Below are 22091 nucleotides of genomic sequence, written 5' to 3'. Positions count from 1 at the left end.
GCTAAGCGATTCCACAACCAACAGATCAGACCTAAGCCCTGCAGTCCTGCCACATCTAGTCATGAATGGTCATGGACAATTAAACAACTCACTGGAGGAGGAGGCTGCACAAATATCCCGATCCTCAATGATGGAGGAGCGCAGCACATCAGCGCAAAGCAGAAGGCTGAATCATTTGCAACAATCTTCAACCAGAAGTGCAGAGTGGATGATCCATCCACTCACACCATATGATATCAAGAAACGACTGAAGGCACTGGATACTGCAAAGGCCATGGGCCCTGAGAATATTGTGGCAATAGTATTGAAGATTTGTGCTCCAGAACTTGCTGCGCCCCTAGCCTAGCTGTTCTGGTGCAACTACGGCACTGGCATCTATCCAGCAATGTGGAAAATTGCCCAGGTATGTCCTGAACAGAAAAAGCAAGACAAATCCAATCCAACCCAACCCATTACCATCTCATCAGTCTACTCTTGATTACCAGTAAAATGATGGAAGGGGTCATCAACAGTGCTATCAAGTGGCATTTGCGTAGCAAAAACCTGCTCACTAATGCTCAGTTTGGGTTCCACCAGGGTCACTCAGCTTCTGACCTCATTACAGCCTTGGTTCAAACATGGACAAAGGAGCTAAACCCCTGAGGTGGGGTGAGAGTGACTGTCCTTGACATCAAAGTAGCATTTGATCAAGTGTGGCATCAAGGAGCCCTAGCAAAACTGGAGTCAGTGGGATTTGGGGAAAACACTCTGCTGGTTAGATTCATACCTAGCACAAATAAAGCTGGTTGTGGCTGTTAGAGGTCAATCATCTCAGTTCCAGTACATCACTGCAGGAGTTCCTCAGGGTATTGTCCTAGGCCCAACCATCTTTAGCTGCTTCACCAATGACGTTCCTTCTATCATAAGGCCAGAAGTGGGGATGCTCGCAGATGGTTGCACAATGTTCAGCACCATTCGTGACTCCTCAGATGCTGAAGCAGTCCATGTCCAAATGCAGCAAGACCTGGACAATACCCAGGCTTGGGCTAACAAATGGCAAGTAACATTCTTGCCACACAAGTGCCAGGCAATGACCATCTCCAACAACAGAGAATCTAACCATTGCCCCTTGACATTCAATGGCATTAACATCACTGAATTCCCACTATCAACATCCTGGGAATACCATTAACCAGAAACTGAACTGGACTAGCCATGTAAATACTGTGGCTACAAGAGCAGGTCATCTCCCAACTCCCCAAAGCCTGTCCACCATCCACAAGCACAAGTCAGGAGTATGATGGAATACTCTCCATTTGCCTGGATGAGTCCAGCTCCAACAACACTGAAGGAGCTTGACACCATCCAGGACAAAGCAGCCCACTTGATTGGCACCACTTCCTCAAACGTTCACTCCCTCCACCACCAACGAACAGTGGCAGCAGTGTGTACCATCTACAAGGTGCACTGCAGAAACTCACCAATGTCCTTATAGGCAGCACCTTCCAAATCCACAGCCACTACCATCTAGAAGGACAAGGGCAGCAGATGCAGGGGCACATCACCATCTGGAAGTTCCCCTCCAAGCCACTCACCATGCTGACTTGGAAATATATCGCTGTTCCTTCCTGGAACTCCCTCCTTAACAGCACTGTGGGTGTACCTACACCACAGGGACTGCAGCAGTTCAAAAAGGCAACTCACCACCACCACCTCGAGGGGAATTAAGGATGGGTAATTAATGCCAGCCTAGCCAGCAATGCCCACATCCTGTAAATGAATTTTTAAAAAAAAAATTACATAACAGTTACATATGTGTCCATCTTTTATTTAACATGTTTTACATTTGTTTCAAAATGAGAACTGATGTAATGCTCTGTTACTTAAGACTGTAATTAAATCCATGGGGACAGAAGATAAATCAAGTAACAAAAAAAAAACCTGTCCTGAGTATGTCATTGCAAATTGGCCCATAACTTCCATTCTCCAGGGTGTTGTACTTGAAGGACCACCCCAAGAAGTCCCCATTATGGCACAACTGATGGTAAATGCTGAGTTGTTCAAATCCCAAAAGAAAACTTGAAACAATTCCCACAACTTGTTTTGCAGTTTGTATAAATTTCGAGATGCATGCCTTGAATTCAGTAGTAATAAGACCACCAAGTCTTATAGGGTTTTACAAAACTAGATTAAATGTTTGTTAACAAGAAAAATTATTTTTAAGCACATATGTATGTCTACAAATAGCTACTATAATAATTCCTATTCCCCTACTTAATCTGACTCCCAGTTACACTTTCATTGACACACAGATTTTAAAAGACCCAGGCAAAGAAACATGATACCCTGAACTACGCGAATTCAAAGTGAGTTTTCTTAACTTCAGCTCTTTGAAGACAGCGGCTTGAGGCATAAATGCTGAAGGCTTTTCATACTTGTAAGATTTTAAAATGCCTGCCTTTACACACAGCCTTCGGTCCTCCATACATATTTTCCGCTTTGGATGCAAATTCCCATTGTTTCACTATGTCTTTAGACTTTACCTTTCTGATAACCTCTCAGAGCATTAAGTTTCACCAGTAATCTTTAGGGAAAATAAACACACAGTTTCTAAACTTCGCCTAGCTAGGTGACACATTTCACCCCCTCCTTTGAAAACAATCAAGTCTGGTTTATTTAAAAATGCAAATATCCTTTTATACCGTACATTCTAAACTCCCCCCATGTTTTACCATGTTTACATCAAAGCCTTCAGACCAGCTGCCTTTAATCCAATTAAGACACACACACACACACCCCCACACCCCCCTCCCCCCCACTATTTTACAATAAATTCCAATAACATTATGAGAATTATTATATCTTCCTGACAGCCGCCACATAAGGATTGCATGGCAGTTGCCTGGGAAGTTAAAACCTCCATTGGGCGATTTAAATTGTAGTCTTCGGATGGTTGCGACTGTGTCGTACAGGAATAGTCACCCAGGAAAAGATTAAGATGACTTCTGACTCCCTGGGTAATTACCATACTGGGTACCCCACCCCCCCAAACACAGGAAACCTGCACAGAGGGAGGCCATTCAGCCCATTCACTCCTTCTATACGTAATCCTGTAAGATCCTCATCCTCAAATACATGTCCCATTCCCTTTTAAAGTTATTCATGAAATTAGCTTGCACTACCTTTTTCAAGTAGACTACGGCGACTCAAGAAGGCAGCTCATCATCACCTTCTCAGGGGCAGTTAGGGATGAGCAATAAATGTTGGCCTAGCCAGTGAATCCAACAATCCTTGAATGAATAAAAAAAAAACCCAAATCCGGCATGAGTGAAGAAACGTCATCACATTTTCTCTTTTGATCTTTTGCCAATCCTCTAAATCTGTGGCCTCTAGTGTTTGACCCTGAGAAAGCAGTTTTTTTTCTATCTACTATACCAAATCCTCTCTTCATTTTAAACCGCTTGTTATGTCACCTGATAACCTTCTGTGTTCCAAGAAGAACAGTCCTAACTTTTTCAATCTCTTTCATAACTTGAAGTCTCTCATCCCTAGTAAACCTCCATTTCTAACTCTTCACATTCTTCCTGAAGTGTGTGCCCTGAATTTTCCACAGTACTCCAGCTCAGGACTAACCAGTGGTTTATAAAGATCTACCATGATCACTTGGCTTTATTCTCCTGTATATATAAAGCCAAGTAGCTCATATGCTTTTTTAAATCAACTTTCCAACTTGTCTTACCACTTTTTTTAAGGATTTATGTTTATTGGCACCAGGGCCTCTCTGCTCATCTGCACTTTTTTCAAAATTGTGTTATTTATTGTTATTGTCTTTTCATATTAATCCTCCAAAAGTGAATCACTTCACATTTCCACATTGAATTGCATCTAACCTATTATACCATTCTGCCTGTAATCCCGCAACCTATCATTATTCACTATTTTGCCAAGTTTTAACATCATCTGTATAATTTATAACACTGCTCCCTACACCCAAGTCTGGTTGTTTATAAAAAAAAAATTGTAAAGAGTAATGAACCCAAAACTGACCCTTGGGGAACATTTCTACTAACCACCTCCCAGTCTGAAAAACATTCATCCACCACTACGCATTGCTTATTTGTATAGATATATAAAATCAGAAAAGAGGGTTTCTGAATGTACATGTGTTGGGAAGGTGTCTCTGTTGGTAGAGGCTAGTGATGTAACTTGTATAACTAAGTAGAAATCAGTCCTGGATGATAGGTCCTGGAAGTTCATAGCATTTGTACATTTTGACTAAGCTGTAAATCTACATAATTTTTAAAAAAAAACTGAAGTAGGAGCTCCAATAATTCAATTGATTTATATTAACCTCTCAAATTAGGATAGTCAAATTCAAATTTCAGCCTTGATTGTTATCACCTTGTTATTGCTGCGTGGTCCAATAGAGAATGAGGAAAATCTTTTATTGAGGAGACTTTGAACACTGCTAAAAGTTCCTTCTATTGTTGAAAAGGTGCAGAGGCTAGCATTGACAAGGAATCTGAATATCAATAACTCCAAGTTCTGAGAATTATTTTGTTTGAAAAAGAGGAGAGGAAACTTTGAGGTGATTGAATTGAAACTTTTAAGATAATGTAAATTGATCATATTGATTCATGGAAACTTTATTAGGTGAAGGATTCACAACAATTTTGTATGTGGCAAAGGAACAGAGTAGAGCGTTTTGGTCTAACAAGTAAGGCAATAATGTTGTGGATTAAATTGCTAGTAAGGACCATTTAGAATGGAGTCGACAAATGGATATGAGACAATTGTATGCTTTCATGAGAGATGGGATTGAGAGTTATAGTGAAAATTGGGAACCTTTTGAGTTGATGTGTCAAAAGCGATGGGCTTTCTAGCTCTACTGTTTTTTCCCTGTTCCTAAAAAAAAAACTTGTAATTTTAGAGTGACTGTGTATAGCAGTTTTAATAATACCACAACAGATATTAAGAGCATCTGCTCCCCCATCCAAAAAAAAATAACTGGAGGGCTGCCTTGAGCCAGAAAAAGGGTTGCAAAGAGTAGATTCTCCTTTTGGGTCCAAGCTTACAAGCATCTGCCATGAAATTCATATTGAGTGCCAGGTTTTACACTTCAAAAATTAAATTACATTCACTTACACATTTTTTTAGCCAATTGTGCTGTTATTGTGTTTTGATAGATGTTCCAGATTAAAATGTATATATTTTTTCTTTAATAGGAAGTAGAAACAGAGCAATACTTTAACCTCTTTTTGCCTGAGTTGAAGCAACGTGGATATGATGGGTTCTTCTGTCCAAAATCTCGTGCCAAATTAATGTCTGAGCAGGAAAGGAAGCATGTAGATGGATGTGCAATATTCTTCAAAACAGAGAAGTATGTGTAGACGGACAATGTACTGCTTATGTCTCTGTCATCTACTGTTGATTCCTGTTCTGAATCTGTTATAATCCTTGTCAATTTTATTGACACTGTATGTTGGTGACATTAATTGCACTAATCACTGGCATTTATAATGGCTGCCACTATCAGCGAAGTGCAATCAGTTCAGTGTGTGAATTTATAATGCAGGTTTAAAAAATAATTCTATCCACTAGAACAGGTTAAAGGCTATAAACCTCATTTTAGAGTTAAGGTGAAAGCTGATGTGGTTTGATATCTTCTAAGCACTGAAAATTGCTTTGACTAGCTAGATTATTTCTCTTACTGTAGGTTTATTCCTAAAAACATCATTAACTGTAGCTGAATGTATCTTGCTTTCCAATTTGGTGTTTCTAATATGCTTTATGATAATAGAAGTGAGGAACTTTTTCATGGAGGGGGAATTTGAGGGCATGTCATACCAACCTGCAATTGTACACTTCTGATATTGTGGTACTGTTCTCCCTAACAGGACCAGGGTCAAGCCAGTTGCTTTACCAACTTTGCTAGGAGATGTTAAGTGTAACAACAGGATCAAAAGTTGAGGTGTTTGGGGAGGAGGAAGATAAAGTTTACTGAAATTGAAATGAAAGGCCTAATTTAAACTCTGAGTAAACTTTTCATTTGATCCACAAATAAAGCTTTTCAGTCTAAGACTTGATATGGTGAATTCCTGGGAACATCCAGAGAATGTATTTTCAAAAAACGAAATGTTGTATGAGATGCTTGGGAGTCTTGCTTTGCTCCAGAGCCAGATTGGTCCCTAACTCTGGGACCTGGTAGAACCTGGAAGTTAGACTTGAAATTGGCAGAATGGAGATTGGATATCATGTTCAGTTACACCTCAATTTCATTAAAATACACCTGAATGTAAATGAGCCACAAATCAATATTTTTTTTAAAATGGGGACCACAGGAAAGTGCAGACACTCTTTAAGTATGAAAATTCGAGATTCAGCTTACTTAACCATCATTCATGTACGTTAAACACAACATATTCAGCAACGTGTGATCAGGAAAACTATTCAATTTTTTTTAAGTAACGTGTCACAAAGCATTCAAGAAATATAAGTACAGTACAGGTCTCAAAGGAGAAAGGTTTAAAACATTGCAGTAAATCATGAGAAATGCCCTGATTCCTACTTTGCCTGAAAATCAGGCTGTAATTTGAAGAGAGCCTCTAAGCAAGTGCAATTGCAGGTAATTTAAGCTCTATCTTTGAGGCAGGCCATTATTATAGTCAAAGATGTCTATTTTTCAGTCCACTCGAATATAATGGTTAAAAAGTTGAAGATATTTGGGTATAATGTGTACGCGTAGGTAATTCACTTGTGTTCCGAGCTCTTTTTAAAGCATGAATTTGCTTTATGTCCATATTGTGCATGTCTCTGGGTGCCAATATGGGAAAAATTCCAGGCTTGAATTTGTACGTTTAAGTTAGTGTTTGTGAGAAGAAGAAATTGCTTTTACAGATATTAAAGTTATAGTGTAAATCCACCCTCAATGAGTTAAATGCAGCTTTGAAGCTCAGGTTATCTTTATGCTTACAGTTCAGATGTTTCAGTTGTTCTACTGCTGCATGGGACAATAGTCTTTGCGTAAGTTGCATTTTGTTTGTTTGTGATGTGTTATTTTGTCTAGGGTGGATTTAGCTGCAAGTCAAAGCTTCAGGTGTTCTCATAACATGAGGGAAATGGTACATGTAGGCCAAGGGAGATCAGGATCTTGACAGGGAGAATGAAAATGTACCAGAATATCCTGAGGAATCAATAATGATATTGCAGACTATATTCTTCTGCATGAACAGAAGTTTGAAAATCATTATAACCATGAGCCCAAGCTTTAAGTGTTTCTTGCAACACATCTGATCTTAATATCTTAACTTTTATGTTAAGTAGTACAATATAGGAATACAATTATTTTCCATACCTATAGGAATCCTCTTGCTACCGTTTATTTGAGTATGCATTAATATTTATTCTTCACATGAAGAGGTGTGTAGGTGATAGGAAAGAGGTAAGTAAAATTCTGAATCAGTTGCACTATTTTCTGCTCAATTTTCTTCTCTCTTATATTTGATCTCCTGTAAGTTTCACATGCTGTAGATCATTCCTACTCTGAATGTTCCTGTGGGTTTTCATGGAGAGGAATGAGAGACGGGTTGCAATACCAATTAAGAAACTGAGTGCAAATACTTGTCAAATGCTCATATTTTGGGCGTAGTAATCATATTCTGCCACTTGAGGGAACTCTAAATATTTATATAGTTTACTTCAACCACTGGATAATTACAACATTACTGCATGTACATAATTTTTCTGTTTTCCCCCTAATTCCTGTTAAGAGTTAATCTTAGTTTCATAGTACACTTAGTTGTTTTACACAGTATAAACCTTGTTTAAAATGAGATCATTCTCACTGTAGTTCAGTTGTGTACAGTTCTGTTTTTTCCTCTAAATCTACTGTAAGAACTTGTAGATTGGTTTCTGGTCATTTATCCATGTGCTGTACATAATATATGGAGTTGTTTTTGTCCAAGAGTAGACTGTAAAGGAGGTGATCCTTGAACTGTGAACTAATTAGTGACAAATTTATATGTTTTTAAAATACGTTCAGTTTAATCTCTATAATAGAGCCAGTCTAAGTTCACTACCACCTTTATTGCTATGAGTTGGAATGAAGGATACAGTAGCCTCTTTTACTACATCTGTCATTGTACCTCATCCTGCTATAGAAATGAGACCAAGCAGGCGAGAATAACTTCTGTCTTGTTCAGTACATTCCCATTCCAAATGATGGGACTGGATAGATTAAAAATAGTGCCCTGAATGTAGGTGACACTGGGGTTGAATTTATTGCTCATCCCTAGTTACTGAGAAGGTGGTGACGGACAAGCTTTTTGGACTGCTGTAATCCTTGTTGTGACTACCTGCACAATATTGCTAGGTAGGGAATTTCAATATTTTGTCCCAACAGTGGTGAAGGGTAGCAAGAGTTACAATACTTGCAATTCACTTTTATTTGAGAATATAATGGTTTTATTGTAGCATCAAAAGTTGTAGAGTTTGTCAGACTAGCTTTCATAAATTTTCTATGACTTATAACCCTTTCTAAGCTCATTTAAAGAGCTTTCCCCTTCCATTAATTGCAATCTGCCATTCCTTTCTCTCTTTGATTTTTTAAAAACTTATCTTCCTCAAATTTCTGTATGTTGGCTTGGCATGTCCTTATTTACTCTACAATTATTCAAATGTTGTAATGTCATTTCTCTCCTTCCTTCCCCACAGATTTGCATTAGTGCAGAAGCACACAGTGGAATTCAACCAATTAGCAATGGCCAATTCAGATGGCTCTGAAGCCATGCTAAATCGAGTTATGACAAAGGATAATATTGGGGTAGCAGTGCTCTTAGAGGTCCACAAAGATCTTTTTGGAGGTACATGTTTTATATTCTTAAAACTGCAAATGAATTGACTTTTTTGGGGTAAAGCCAGTGCATGTGAAGTTTTGGCTCACTGCTCAGATGTTTCCTTTCAGGGGATAATTTAAAATGTCTGGTTGGAATGTGTTTGCTTTCTTACTGATGAGCTTAATTTTATAATCAACTTATTTTTGTCTTCCAACTTACTCAAGCTTTTATTATAACTCTGTATGCTGCATTTAAAAGGCAAGCTGTGAACTTGCATTTCTTCCCTATTTTTAGTTTCCTCCAGTCCATTCCCCATTTTTTTTAAGAAAAAGGATGGAATGTTGGCCTGTTAATGCTACTTGTCAGAAAATTGACAGGTGAGCGAGCCATTGTGGCCCATCGTGACTTCTCTTTTTGATTATTTTTCATACAGAATATGCTACTGCGTGACTTTAGCTATCATTGTTATAAATATATTCAATGTGCTTAAAGAATAATGCCAGCAAAACAATATTTGGGATCCTATTCATTTTGTGTTGCTATTTTGTAAAACTTCACAATGAATATTTAACTATATTGCAGATACTTCAGAATGACTTATTCCAAACAAAATAGGGTTATCCTAACAAACTGATCATTTGCTCCCCCGCCCCCCCACCACCATCTTGACTTGACATTTGTTATGAGCTTTATTGTGTATTTTAATCATGGAATGAAAGCAGTACAGATAGATTATAATAAAGTGAATGTAACTGATCTGAAAAAGAGATTGAGATCTGTAATGCATAACATTTAGACATTCTGTTACGACTGGGATGGGAGGAATGTGCAGTTTGACTAGCTCCACTACTCCACAGGTTGTATCATTAGTTTAAAAGTTTGATCCACTCTCCAAAATGGCCAATTATTTACCTTCACTACTGTTGTACAGAATAAAATAGACTTTAACCAGGCTTCTTTCAATAAACAACAAACGTCTGGAGTTTAACGTGGTTAAGTATGAGGTTATCCATTTTGGTTGGAAGAATAAATAGGCGACTTATTATTTAAATGGAGAGAAACTTCAGAATGCTTCAGTACAGAGGGATCTGGGTGTCCTCGTGCATGAATCACTGAAAGCTAGTATGCAGGTTCAGCAGGTAATAAGGAAGGCAAATGGAATGTTTGCATTTATTGCTAAAGGAATAGAGTATAAAAATAGGGAAGTGTTGTTGCAACTGTACAAGGCATTGGTGAGACTGCACCTGGAGTACTGTGCACAGTTTTGGTCCCTTTACTTGAGGAAGGATGTAGTTGCATTGGAAGCGGTTCAGAGGAGGTTCACTAGATTGATTCCAGAGATGTGGGGCTTGTCTTATGAGGAGAGATTGAGCAGTTCAGGCCTATACTTGCTAGAGTTTAGAAGGATGAGAGGAGATCTAATTGAGGTATATAAGATGCTAAAGGGGATAGACAAAGTAGACGTGGATGTTTCCCCTTGTGGGGCATTCTAGAACGAGAGGCCATAGTTTTAGGCTAAGGGGTAGTAGATTTAAATCAGAGATGAGGAGGAATTACTTTTCTCGAAGGGTCGTGAATCTGGAATTCACTACCTCAAAGTGCAGTGGATGCCGGGACACTGAATAAATTTAAGGAGGAGATAGACAGATTTTTAATTAGTAACGGGTTGAAAGGTTATGGGGAGAGGGCGGGAAATTGGAGTTGAGGCCGAAATGAGATCAGCCATGATCATACTGAATGGCGGGGCAGGCTTGAGGGGCTGAATTGCCTACTCCTGCTCCTAATCCTTATGTTCTTATTAGTTCATTATAAAACCAGTCTTGTCAAATAGAAAAGCAAAGCTTAGGAACATGCAGTATGAAATATGAAAGTATACCAATTACCCCCAGACAGACAGACACACACGCACACCACACACACACCAAAATAAAGAAGACATATAAAATAGAGGAATTCTGCCAAAGCTGCCAAAGGTTAAACATCAATGGTCAAAGGAAAAGGGAAGATGATGGAGTCCTTGAAATGGCATCCAGGTTATGTGATTGGGTATCAACACTGATCTGCGAAACAATCGACTCGTGCACTACTTTTCAGGCGGGTTCGAGCAACACTCACACGGACCCGCAGCACGTAGAGTAATTTAGGAGCCACTTATATTCACTTCTGGCTGTGGACTGGCTCTAAACTGTAAAAACGCTGTTGCCTTCCTTCACAAGCAGTTGGTCCTTCTTGAAGCAAACCAACTTTTAAACACAGTTCCAGGCATGACTTTTCTCCCCAGAGCCATAATCTACAATGTCACCCCTTTTGTACACAGTCTACTCAGGTCAAGAGGTTTCCAGCTTTACAACTGCTTAATTATCTTGTAAATGGTTGTCACTTCAAAGAAAAGCAATTAGAGTTCTTGCATTAACCCTTTAAGGAACAGTGTCTTTTAAAACACACATTTGTCCAGAATGTTCTTGGTTCTTGAAGATGAACCATTTTCTGTGATTGAAATGTTCATCAGAATTCCTAACACTATTTAATCCACCCAGTATCTAAGGAAGTTAATTTAAAGAGCTTTGTAAGATGATCTTTTTGCACAACTTCCAATCAATTTGTCGATTTTCCTTTTTTTTTTGCTGCGGTCACTTTGACGTTCAGGAATCATTGTGGTCCTGTCTCCTGTTTCTTCTCTTCTCCCCACCCCCCCGGTGCAGTGCTGTCACAGTGAGTTCTTCCATGGGAATCACCTGTATCAAGTGCTTTTTGTAGGAAGAGTAGAAGCACCATTGGAAAGATGAAAGACAGGTCAGGCTTGATGGTCTTCTGCTAGTACTCAATGACCTCATTTACAAACCCAACCTTAAATAACCACCCTGGGTCTGAGTTAGAAGGTCATGGTTTCAAGTTCCACTCCAGATTCTTGACACATAACCCAAGATACCACTTCAGTGTGGTACTGAAGGAGTCTGTCCTCTCAGGTGAACACTGAAGATCCCATGCCTGCGTTCAAAGAAGAACAAGAAGTTTTCCTGTTATCCTGACTAACAGTTGTTCCTCAATCAATACCTGAAAGAGATGACCAGGTCATTTATTAATTGTTGTGAAAATTCACTTATCTTTCCTACAGTGACTACACTTCAGAATTGCTTCATTGCTTGGGATGCCCTGAGGTTGTTAAAGTGCTACAAAAATGCTAGTTTTGTTTGTCCTTTCAGTTGTTTCATACATTTAAAAGCATCATTCCTTTCAGGTGTGAAGACACTTCATGGAACAGAAAAGCAGCTAATTCTTGTGGCCAATGCACATATGCACTGGGACCCTGAGTACTCTGATGTGAAGCTCATCCAAACCATGATGATTATCTCTGAACTCAAAACTATTCTAGAGAAGTCAGCTGCTTCTCTTAGGCCAAGCTGCCCTTCTGCAGATCCTAACTGCATCCCATTGGTGCTGTGTGCAGATCTCAATTCACTGCCAGATTCAGGTAAGACCATCAAAGACAACTTTTGGCTAGTACCTGTACTATGCTTGGTGAATTTTAAAACAAAATCTGTCCATATTTTATTAGGATTTTGAGGAAAGGTGCACTCTTTGTTCCTCATAGTTGAAATCTGTGCCCTTAATAAGTCTAGTTCAATTTAGTACAAGGGAGCTTCCTGTAATTGACAAGAGTGCCTTTGGGGAAAAAAAAACTAATCAAAATAGAAATACAGATAATGTGTTCAATTTAGTACAATGTAATTAGATGCAACATTATTTTAAGAGGTGCTTTATGCAGTTACTGTTAAATTGCTGTGCATCTAAAACTTAACACAGCATAGAGGGTATTGTACTAGAAGTTGTAAACCAAACTTAGTGGCATATCCAGTCTGTCAACTCTACTGACTCCATTTGTTGTGTAGGTGTTGTGGAATACTTGAGCACTGGAGGTGTTGCACAGAATCACAAAGACTTCAAGGAGCTGAGGTATAACGAGTGTTTGATGAACTTCAGCTGTAATGGGAAGAATGGAACTTCTGATGGCAGAATTACTCATGATTTCCAACTAAAGAGCGCTTATGAAAACAACTTGATGCCTTACACAAATTACACTTTTGACTTCAAGGTAAGTGGTAGGCTGCACTGTGGTTTCTGTCAAATTGGGCTTGTGGAATCTGTTTGCAGATAATTAGCTACAAGGATGAATATTTAACTGCCCTTTTGATATGTTTCTGGTAGGGCTCGTGATGGTATCAAATGAAAGTCTGATTTTCTCTCAAAATCAAGGAGTGTGTATTATGGGAGAAAATTAGGCTCTGGATAGTATTTCTGAACAGTCGTCTCCTAGCTTGTTAACTAAATGATTACTGTAAAAATTTACCTGCCTGTGTCCTCATGTTTCAGGCCTCTTACAGCTTTCCCATGCATTAAGAGCAATTGTGGTCTGGAGCATTGCTTTAATTATCTTGCATGTCTTTTAATATTCTCATTTTAGTGCTAATCAGCTTAACTCTATTAGAATTGATATTTTAGTTCATTAGGTCATGTCAAATATTATTTAGTTTCTGTTTCCGATCTAGTTTTCTCTCACTCTTGCTACTTCCTGCTGTATGTACTGTTGCGTGGTTGAGGGATCAGGTGGGTGGCCTGCCCAGCAACTTTGCCAATATCACTCCATGGCTAACATTTGCAGCCTATCCTGATGTATCACCCCTCTCTGTTCTCCTCTCTTTTCCTGATGGATACTTCTGTGATACCCTTCCATTACCAATTACTGCCCCATCTGGCTGCATTTCCCTTTTTTTCCACTGCCAGTCTTTTGCTATGCAACTGTATCATATATAAGTGTCCACCTGCCTCATCTTAAAGCATTGTCCAGAGCCTTAACTGTTCCTTTCCATGTGAGACAACAGCTTGCAGATGTTTTCTTTTAATATACTGTACTCATTGTTCAGTATGGTGGTCTACATTTTGGGTGACTTCCTGAGCTGAATAGTTCTGCTCTGACTTGAGCAACGTCCTGATCTACCTGCGGCTCACTACTATATCCTTCTCTCCGAATTCTACTCTTTTTGTTTCCTCGTCTATTTTGACCAAACTTGTTGCAAGCTAGAGTGAACACTATTTCATCTTTCTCCTTGGTACTCAGCATTCTAACATATTTCCAGCATTTTTTATTTTTAGATTTTCCAAGTATCTTCACTGTGTCATTATTGTTTTCACACTATGAATTGGCCCAATGTCATCCTTTGGTATGGTGCCTTATAGCTTCGGTGCCTGTACTATTTCTGTCAGTCACCTAGGTGACCCCTCACACCACTCATCAGTGAAATCTTTTCTATGGGCAGTTTTCCTCTCCACTTTCCTGCAACCTCACTGTCTTGAAATTGAGACTCTTGGAAATTACTGGCACAGAAGACAACCTTTGGCACATCTGCTTACATAACTAAGTACGCTTTCCTTTACTAACTCATTTTATTCCAGGATCTTGAAACTGTAATCTTCTGTCTAGGATCTCATGTTGCTTATACAATCAACCTTTTGAAACCTAAGATGGATACCATTTAAGCACTACTTCATATTTCACTTTATCTTTTCTCTTTTCAATTTGTTGGTTTGTACTATTGACTTTACTCTTCACTTCACTTTCTCAGTTACACATTAATTAGCATTACTCGTAGCCCCGCTCTTTCATCACCAGCAAAAAAAAAAACCCATATGAGTCTCCTTTCTGAGCTGTTTTTCACCCTTTCTTTGATCAGGGACTGTTCGCATCATGGGACCTGCTCCAAGTGACAACCAGGGCCACAATAATATTGTCTCTGTGTTTTGAGGGAGTGATTGACCACTGTCCTTTCTCTGTAGTAACGTCCTGTCTTTTGCTTATCCCTGCAGTAGCATGGCTGAGTGATTAGTACCTCAATATGAAAGGAGTCATGGGTGAAAATTCATGCCTCACCATTACAGGTGTAATATGTCAGAATTGCAGCACCAATTCCAATTTCACTTCTGAAATATCTTCACAAAGATATGAGGAAGATACTGCTGTTACGATGGTTCAGAGGGCATAGTTTTATGGTAGTGCATTTACATTAAGTGAGTTGATGTTACTCGTGACATGCTGACCAACTCAGTTTTTAAAAAGTTCAGCTTGCAATACTCAGCTTTTCTTACTAAGTGTGTATTGCATGGTACTAATCCTTGCTGAAGTTACATAATTTGGTGCGTTCTGTCATGTGGCTGCCAGTTTATGCTGTGGTTTTATTTGAGATTGCCTTGGCATCAAGCCAACTCTATGGAAGCAGCTATTGAGTTTAAAAATATATATATTTAGGAAGTGTTGATGCTGTAGCAATCCTAAAAAAAATGTATTGACCACTGAAAGAGAATTACACAACCAAGTCACTCACATATCAATTTTCCCCTTGCATTTCCTTTTGTAGTTTTGTTATAGCTGTATGGAGTAAAATATTTAATTGCACAGCATAAGGTTAAGTGGTATAGAATTAGGGGACGAATAGCATTGGATTAAAATTGGCTGGAAGGAAGAAAGTGGAGTTGGGGTTAAAGGTAGTTTTTCCAGAGTGAATGGAAGTGGGTGATGATGTCTGAGGGTGCACACCTGGGGCCACTTATGTTCACTGTATATATCAATAATTTGGATACAAGTCCAGTTGGATTGGTAAAAGCTGTAGAGGAATATTGGTAAGGTGGGGAGTAAGCTAAAAAGTGATGAATGGAATACAATCTCCTTAAGGTTATTCCATGCATGTTTTGAGCGGGCCAAAGGTGGTAGCTGCTTGGTAGCATTTCATGGAAGGACAAAATCGCAAATGCAGCCGTTCTCTTAAAGGTAAATCTCAGAAGTATGTTGACACTCAACAAGCAAAGGTGATTTCACTGCCTTGGGCACATTCGAAGTATGGAAGACTAATGTATAACCAAGGATTTTCTGTAAGAAAGTAAGTTAAAGATTGTATTAGATCAAAAGAGGCTTATAAAGTTGCTAGAAAAGGGAATAAGCCTGAGGATTGGGAGCATTTTTAGAATTCGGCAAAGGAGGACCAAGAAACCAATTAAAGTGAGAATTGAATATGAATGTAATGGACTGTGAAAGCTTCTATAGGTAGGTAAGAAGGAAAAGATTAGCACGGACAAATGTGGGTCCATTACAGGCAGAGACAGGAGAATTTATAATAGAACAGGGGAAAATGGCAGAGAAGTTAAATATTTACTTTGCGTCTGTCTTCACAGAGGAAGATACAAGAAATCTCCCAGAAATAATAGTGAACCAAGGGACTAGTCAGAATGAAGAACTGAAGGAAATTAATATTAGTAAACAAAAGTGGCACTGGAAAAATTAATGGGACTGTAAATTGATAAATTCCAGGAATGCTGTAGCACTATATGGATTAGCATTCAAGATAATCCCACATGATAATTTTATAATCTGAGCTCTGTCCTCAGATCCACGCCCTTAAAAGTATTACCCTTCAGGAAGAGACAAACATGCAAATCCAAAGGCCAGGTTAACTTGGGCTGCTCTTGTATATGTCCTAGTGGTTGGCTGAGGGGAGGTTGCACATTTGTCTCCCCATTTGCTTGAGCTATCTTCCCACTTTGTATAAGAGAAATGAGCATTACTGTGCTAAGATCACAAACGTATAGAAGGGTGTTGAAAAAAATGTAGGTTCATATTAGTCAGCACTTTGTCATATAAAAACAGAAAATGCTGGAAATCTTCAGCTCTTAAAGGCGTGCAAAGTTGTAAAATCAAAATGTGAAGGAGTGAACTATGGCCTGTAAAACCATTTTTGTTCTCTTTGTTTAAAAAGTGTCCTGTATGTTTCTAGCATTACTCCTTATTTCACTGTAATGTCATAAGACTGGAGCAAACAAAAGCAACTTACTTCAAAATGTTTATTACTCAGATTTCTGATGCAGGGTCATCGACCTGAAACATTAACTCTTTCTCTCCACAGATGCTGCTTGACCTGAGTCATTGTTTTATTTCCGATTTCCAGCATCTGCAGTATTTTGCTGTTGCTTTGTTGATAATCTGGTCTGCCTTTGTTTTGTCTCCCAGGGTGTTATCGACTACATTTTCTATTCCAAGACTCTGATGAACGTGTTGGGTGTTCTTGGCCCTTTGGATCCTCAGTGGCTTGTGGAAAATTCTATCACTGGATGCCCACACCCTCATATCCCTTCTGACCACTTCTCACTGTTAATACAGCTTGAATTTCAGCTTTCCTTGCCACCATTGATGAATGGTGTGCACTTACCCAGCCGGAGGTAGTGGATTCCTGTCCTGGAGGCACTGCCTGCTTTTATGGACATGTACAGTTGTAAAATCAAAGTATGAAGGAGTGAAGTATGGCCTGTAAAATCTTATTTGTTCTCTTTTTTTTAAATGTATGTGTTCTGTATGTTTCTAGTAATACTGTTTATTTCACTGTCACTAAATCTGGAGCAAACAAAAACTTAATTTAAAAAGGTTTATTACTCAGACCTTTGGAGACACTGGAGATCGCATTCTTTGTAACTCTGAAAACATTTTATCACCATATTATGTGTTAAGTGTTTATGTTTTCTTGTTGGATTATGTACATAATCTGGCATTGAAACAGCAGCATTACATGCTTTGCAATATGGTGCCATTGATTGCTCCTCCAAAGACCGACAGGCAGAACACTGTTCTGAGCTTTGCCCCACCCTAGTTGCCTTGGATCTATTTATATATCATTATTGAAATAATGTAGATCATTTGGTGAGAATTTGGTATCTTTCCATTTGTTACTCTTGCTTTCTTTTCTGTCTCGATCATATATTCTTATAGTTCACTTTAATTCTTTGGCTAAAGTTAAAAAGAGAAGCACCAATCAGCAACTCCACTCATTCTCTGACCCTGTCACAGCTAAGTAGAATCTCTGGTCCTGAGTAGAGAGATAATTGAAGCCAAAAGGGAGGAGGTGGGTCATGGGGCGGGGTGGGGGCTGGTTTTGGCGCTATCCAGCTGTGATTTTGGTTTGAAGTTATTCTGCCTTGTTTGGAATGAGATTCATATCCGGTTTCACTAAAGAAGATGCCCATTGCTTATTGATTTGTAGAGCGAGACAGACAGATACGAGATTCAGATTTTCCAAACTGATTATTGAACATGTATTGCAGCTAATGGAAATTAATCGTAGAATTTAAAATTTATCCCACTGCCTTAGAAAGTGTTTTTTGTAACAAAAACAGCTCCCACGTGGATTGTTTGTCTTCCCAACTGAACTGGAATAATTAGCTCCTTCCAGGGGAGCAGGATGATCATGGACATTAGCTCAATGCTGCTCCGTTATCAGCCAGCAAGAAGTACAATTCAATGTTGGCCCATCGGTCAAGACCACATTTTCCTTTCCACAATGAAATAAACATGCAGTGAGCAGTGATTGAGGTGCATCATAAATAATTCGGGCATGAAGTCAGGTAAAGCACCTAAAATATTGCTGTGTACTAAATAAGCACCATCTAATGGTCGTTAATTTTCATGTTTTGTATTCCAACAACCTACTGCACTTTATAAAGAAATTGAGTTTTCATTGATACAGTATATAGCGCATCAGTCCAATGTGACCCCTAACTATCGCCCCCCCCCACCCAAAAAAATCTGCATTTTAAGAACCCACTTGCAGGTTTAACCTTTTTTGAATCAGCAGAACAAGATCTTCTGATGTGTAAAATCTGTTTTTAGTTTAATGTATAATGATAGAATGACATCAGATAAAGTTTACAAGTGGACAAGACCTAGTTATAGAATTTACGAATAACCTCCTTTTGATATCTATATGACTGGATTCATGACTTCAAGATTGTCTGTCTGAAATCTGAAGTTTTAAGTCAGCACTTTAATTCTATGGCCTCGTAACTCTTTGAAAGGATGTCATGTTTTTAAGGACATGAATTATGGAGCAAGATAAAGTTAATGAGAATGAAAGACAGGAGGCTCCAAGTAAATTCTAAAACTTTTCATTTTGAATTCTGTTTTGGTGAAAGAATTTGAACTTTTTAAGACCTTTTTTTTTAATCCTAAGGCTTCATGCGCTTAACATTTTTGTGATGACCCTGCTTCTTAAAACTCCATGCATTGTTTTAGTATCTCTAAGCAATATTAACTTCCCATACTTCACTCCCAATATTTTGTCAAATCAGTTTGTATAAAATGGAATTTAAAATTTACCGGGAATGGTTGTATATGAACTACAGAGGAGCCCATTTACTGGATTTTTCGCTTTCTTTTTTATAATTGAAGAGGAAAGCAGTTTTTGGGAAAACTTACTGTTAATAACTACAAATTTTGTCTGCTTTCAATATAAAATAAATCAAGACACTCTGTTGCAAGAGGATGTTCATCAGGTTTTCTTTGCTTCTGTATGCATTTTTCCAGAGTTCCAATAACTGTGTACTTCAAAAATATATATAATTGAGGGAAAGAACATTTTAAGAAAAACAGTGAAATGGAGATGACAGGAAGTTTGTCGTGTGTTTATCCTAATTGTTCAGGCAAAAAAATAAAGAAAGCACAGTCGGATTCATGTATGTTTCTGTTATGTTTTTGTCCCTCATTTCATAATAACGTGCCTCATTCAATTTGCTCAAACAGCTGCACTGCCCAAGCAAGCAGAGAAAACCTGACAGGCCTTCTCCAGGCAACTTTTAAAATTCTATACAATAAATCTGTTAAGATTTGTGAGATTTTATGTAAAAAAAAAACCCACCTAAAAACAACTTAAAAACAGTTTTGTACAAACGCTGTAATGTGTTTAACTTTGGTGTAAGGAGTGTGGGACATTGGAAACCGCACAATAAGTCAGGTATGGCACAATGATTTCTGAGACCAGCTTTATTTCCATCTCATTCCCAGCACGGCTTACCTTTTGTCTTTGTGCAATGCAGGAGTGCTATCTTTGGTGACAAAGCCTGCATATGCGTAAAGGTTTTTGTCACTTGGGTATTGTGCATTTGATGTGGAGAGATTCCCTTCTTTGTTCAGTACCCTTCACTCCCTTAACAAATGTACTTACTAGCTCTCAATGGATTGAAAAGCTACTGAATTCCAGTCTTTCAAGGTTTCATATCACTCAGTACAAAAGCATACATATTGGATAATGTTGTTCAAAATGAAGTACGGGTCTCATGACTTAAGACAGTCACAAAAAGCAGGTTTTTGTAGTAGTAATTATATATTTCTATGTATTGTATATTGGAGAGCCTGATATTCATTATGCTGCAGATAACCAAAAGAGTGCTTATTTGAAACCATATGGCACTGTCAAAAATACACCATATAATCAGCTTTTAATTCATAGGTGCTTCAAAAGCTAAATAAAAGAGCACTCCTGAATTGGCCTAATTAAATGGTGGGTTTTCCAAGCCATTTCTCGGAGGCAATTTGAGTACTGCTGGCATTTTTAAATTGGATCAGACTCGAAGAACTGGTGACGTGTTGCACTTTTGTTGATTTGTTCTAGATAAATGATTTATTTTGACATTTCTGCCTTGTTATTCCCTAATTGAATCAGTAAAATTTTTTGTGGCTTTGTTGGCTGATTGTAGCTTCCCCCTCTAGCACACATTTCCCCCCATCCCCCATGGCATTAGGGAAGAGAACAAGTTCTGATCATGGGGGACAAGTGGGTTCAGAGTTTTTGCATGTTGTACATCAGCTGTTTATGTTGTATTACAAGTTTTATGTTTAAGTGCTAGAAGGTCTGAGGTGTTGGTGAAATGATTCTAGTTATAGATATTCTACCCTGCAGACAACTAAAAAGGATGCTTGTTGACAGTTTTTTGTATTCTGCAGTTAGATTCTATTCTGGAAAGCGGAGAGGAATTTAAATTAAAATATTTTGGACGGAAATTCCAGTTAAGTTTTTTAAAAAACACTTGGTATAGATGTTGGGAAGTGGGTAGCGGGATTTTTAGAGTGAGCTGTAGTTAAATATTTGTTACGTAACTTGGGGATTTTGTGCATGTTTTTAGATGTTGCTTTGTTCATTTGCAACACCAAAAATAATGAGTGATATGACTCTTTTTGAGACCTATGGTGCTTCTGTCTGCAAAACTTTGCCTATATTGTATTAAATGATTATAGTTTGTAAATGTGGTAGCAATGATTTAGTTTTTTTAAACGTGAATCAGACATTTTCAGCATTTGACCACCTTTATTTTTTTAACATCCTTTTTAAAAAATATATAGTTTTTGCTATTAGAAAATTATCATGGTGGTTAATAGGAAATGAAAGTGGACTGTGCTGCATCACCAGTGTCTGTATAGAACCGTTGGTCACTGGATAACATTCATTTCCCTGAACTCTGAGCAGGTGGATGTTGCTTTTCTCTCTTTCCTCCCTATTTCCCCCCATCTCCCAACAATGGTATTTTTGTATATTATTTCTTCCTAAACTCACTCCATGGGTTAAAAATGTACTGGTTTAGTAAGACTAAATTACCTCTTACTGATGTGCCAGGTAGCTTTTTACTTGCACTAAATAAGTAGGAGGAAGTATTTGGATTTTCACCAGCTGAATTTTTTTTCTTTAAAATGTTACTGGTCAAAAAAGTGAAAACTCAATTTACACAAGTTACTTAAGTATTTTGCATTATCCAATCTGCTGTAGTTTGTATTTCAGTTACTTTACTGCAATGGAAATATACCAACTAAGCCAGTAACTGTACTCAGTCTGTCTTTGAACTTGTGGCAGCTCAGATGGGGATGCTTCACTTGTACTACTATGTGAAAGATTTAAAAAGATAAAGTATTTTTCCATATGGAGTTTGGGTACTGCTCTCAATGTATGGGGCTAAATTATGTCTGCTTGTTCCCTTGCGCCTGTATTTTTTTTTTCTTTCCTTTGACTGTAGGCAATAAATGGTCATTTGAAAATTGTTCTCTTGTGTTTAATGAGTTGAAACTGCATGGGAGAATACCATTTGAGGTTTCTGCCTGCATCCCTTTTAAGGCTGATGAGTTAAAATTTATTTCCACATTTTGGAGTACAGTAGCATAGTGGCTATGTTATTGGACTAATAATCCATAGGCCTCGACTCATGATCTGAAGACATGAGTTCAAATCTCACCATGGCAGCCGGGGAATTTAAATCTAATTAAATAAATCTAGATGGCTAGTCTCAGTAATGGTGACCATGAAATTACTGGATTGTCATAAACTATCTGCTTCATTAATGTCCTTGTAGGAAAGGAAATCTGCCATCTGTACCTGATCTGGCCTATATGTGATGTCAGACACACAACAATGTGATTGACTG

The 22091-nt window shown here is 38.3% G+C and overlaps 1 protein-coding gene across 5 annotated transcripts in view; it reads left to right on the top strand.

Moving 5' to 3' along the window:
• The window catches only part of cnot6l (CCR4-NOT transcription complex, subunit 6-like), a 96104-nt gene extending 74396 nt beyond the window's left edge, over nt 1-21708 (top strand). For all 5 annotated transcript variants that reach the window (XM_078543542.1, XM_078543522.1, XM_078543514.1 and 2 more), the window contains 5 exons: nt 5205-5359; nt 8692-8840; nt 12052-12285; nt 12704-12906; nt 16867-21708. In XM_078543542.1, the coding sequence (XP_078399668.1) occupies nt 5205-5359; nt 8692-8840; nt 12052-12285; nt 12704-12906; nt 16867-17079 (954 nt within the window). In that variant the 3' untranslated portion in view covers nt 17080-21708. The remainder of the gene's footprint in view (nt 1-5204; nt 5360-8691; nt 8841-12051; nt 12286-12703; nt 12907-16866) is intronic.
• Nucleotides 21709-22091: the final 383 nt, after the last annotated feature.

This window comes from Cetorhinus maximus, chromosome 1 (assembly GCF_964194155.1).
Source record: "Cetorhinus maximus chromosome 1, sCetMax3.hap1.1, whole genome shotgun sequence".
Classification (NCBI taxonomy): Eukaryota; Metazoa; Chordata; class Chondrichthyes; order Lamniformes; family Cetorhinidae; genus Cetorhinus; species Cetorhinus maximus.
Note: the sequence above shows the minus strand (reverse complement) of the source record. Positions and strands in the feature narration are given on the sequence as shown.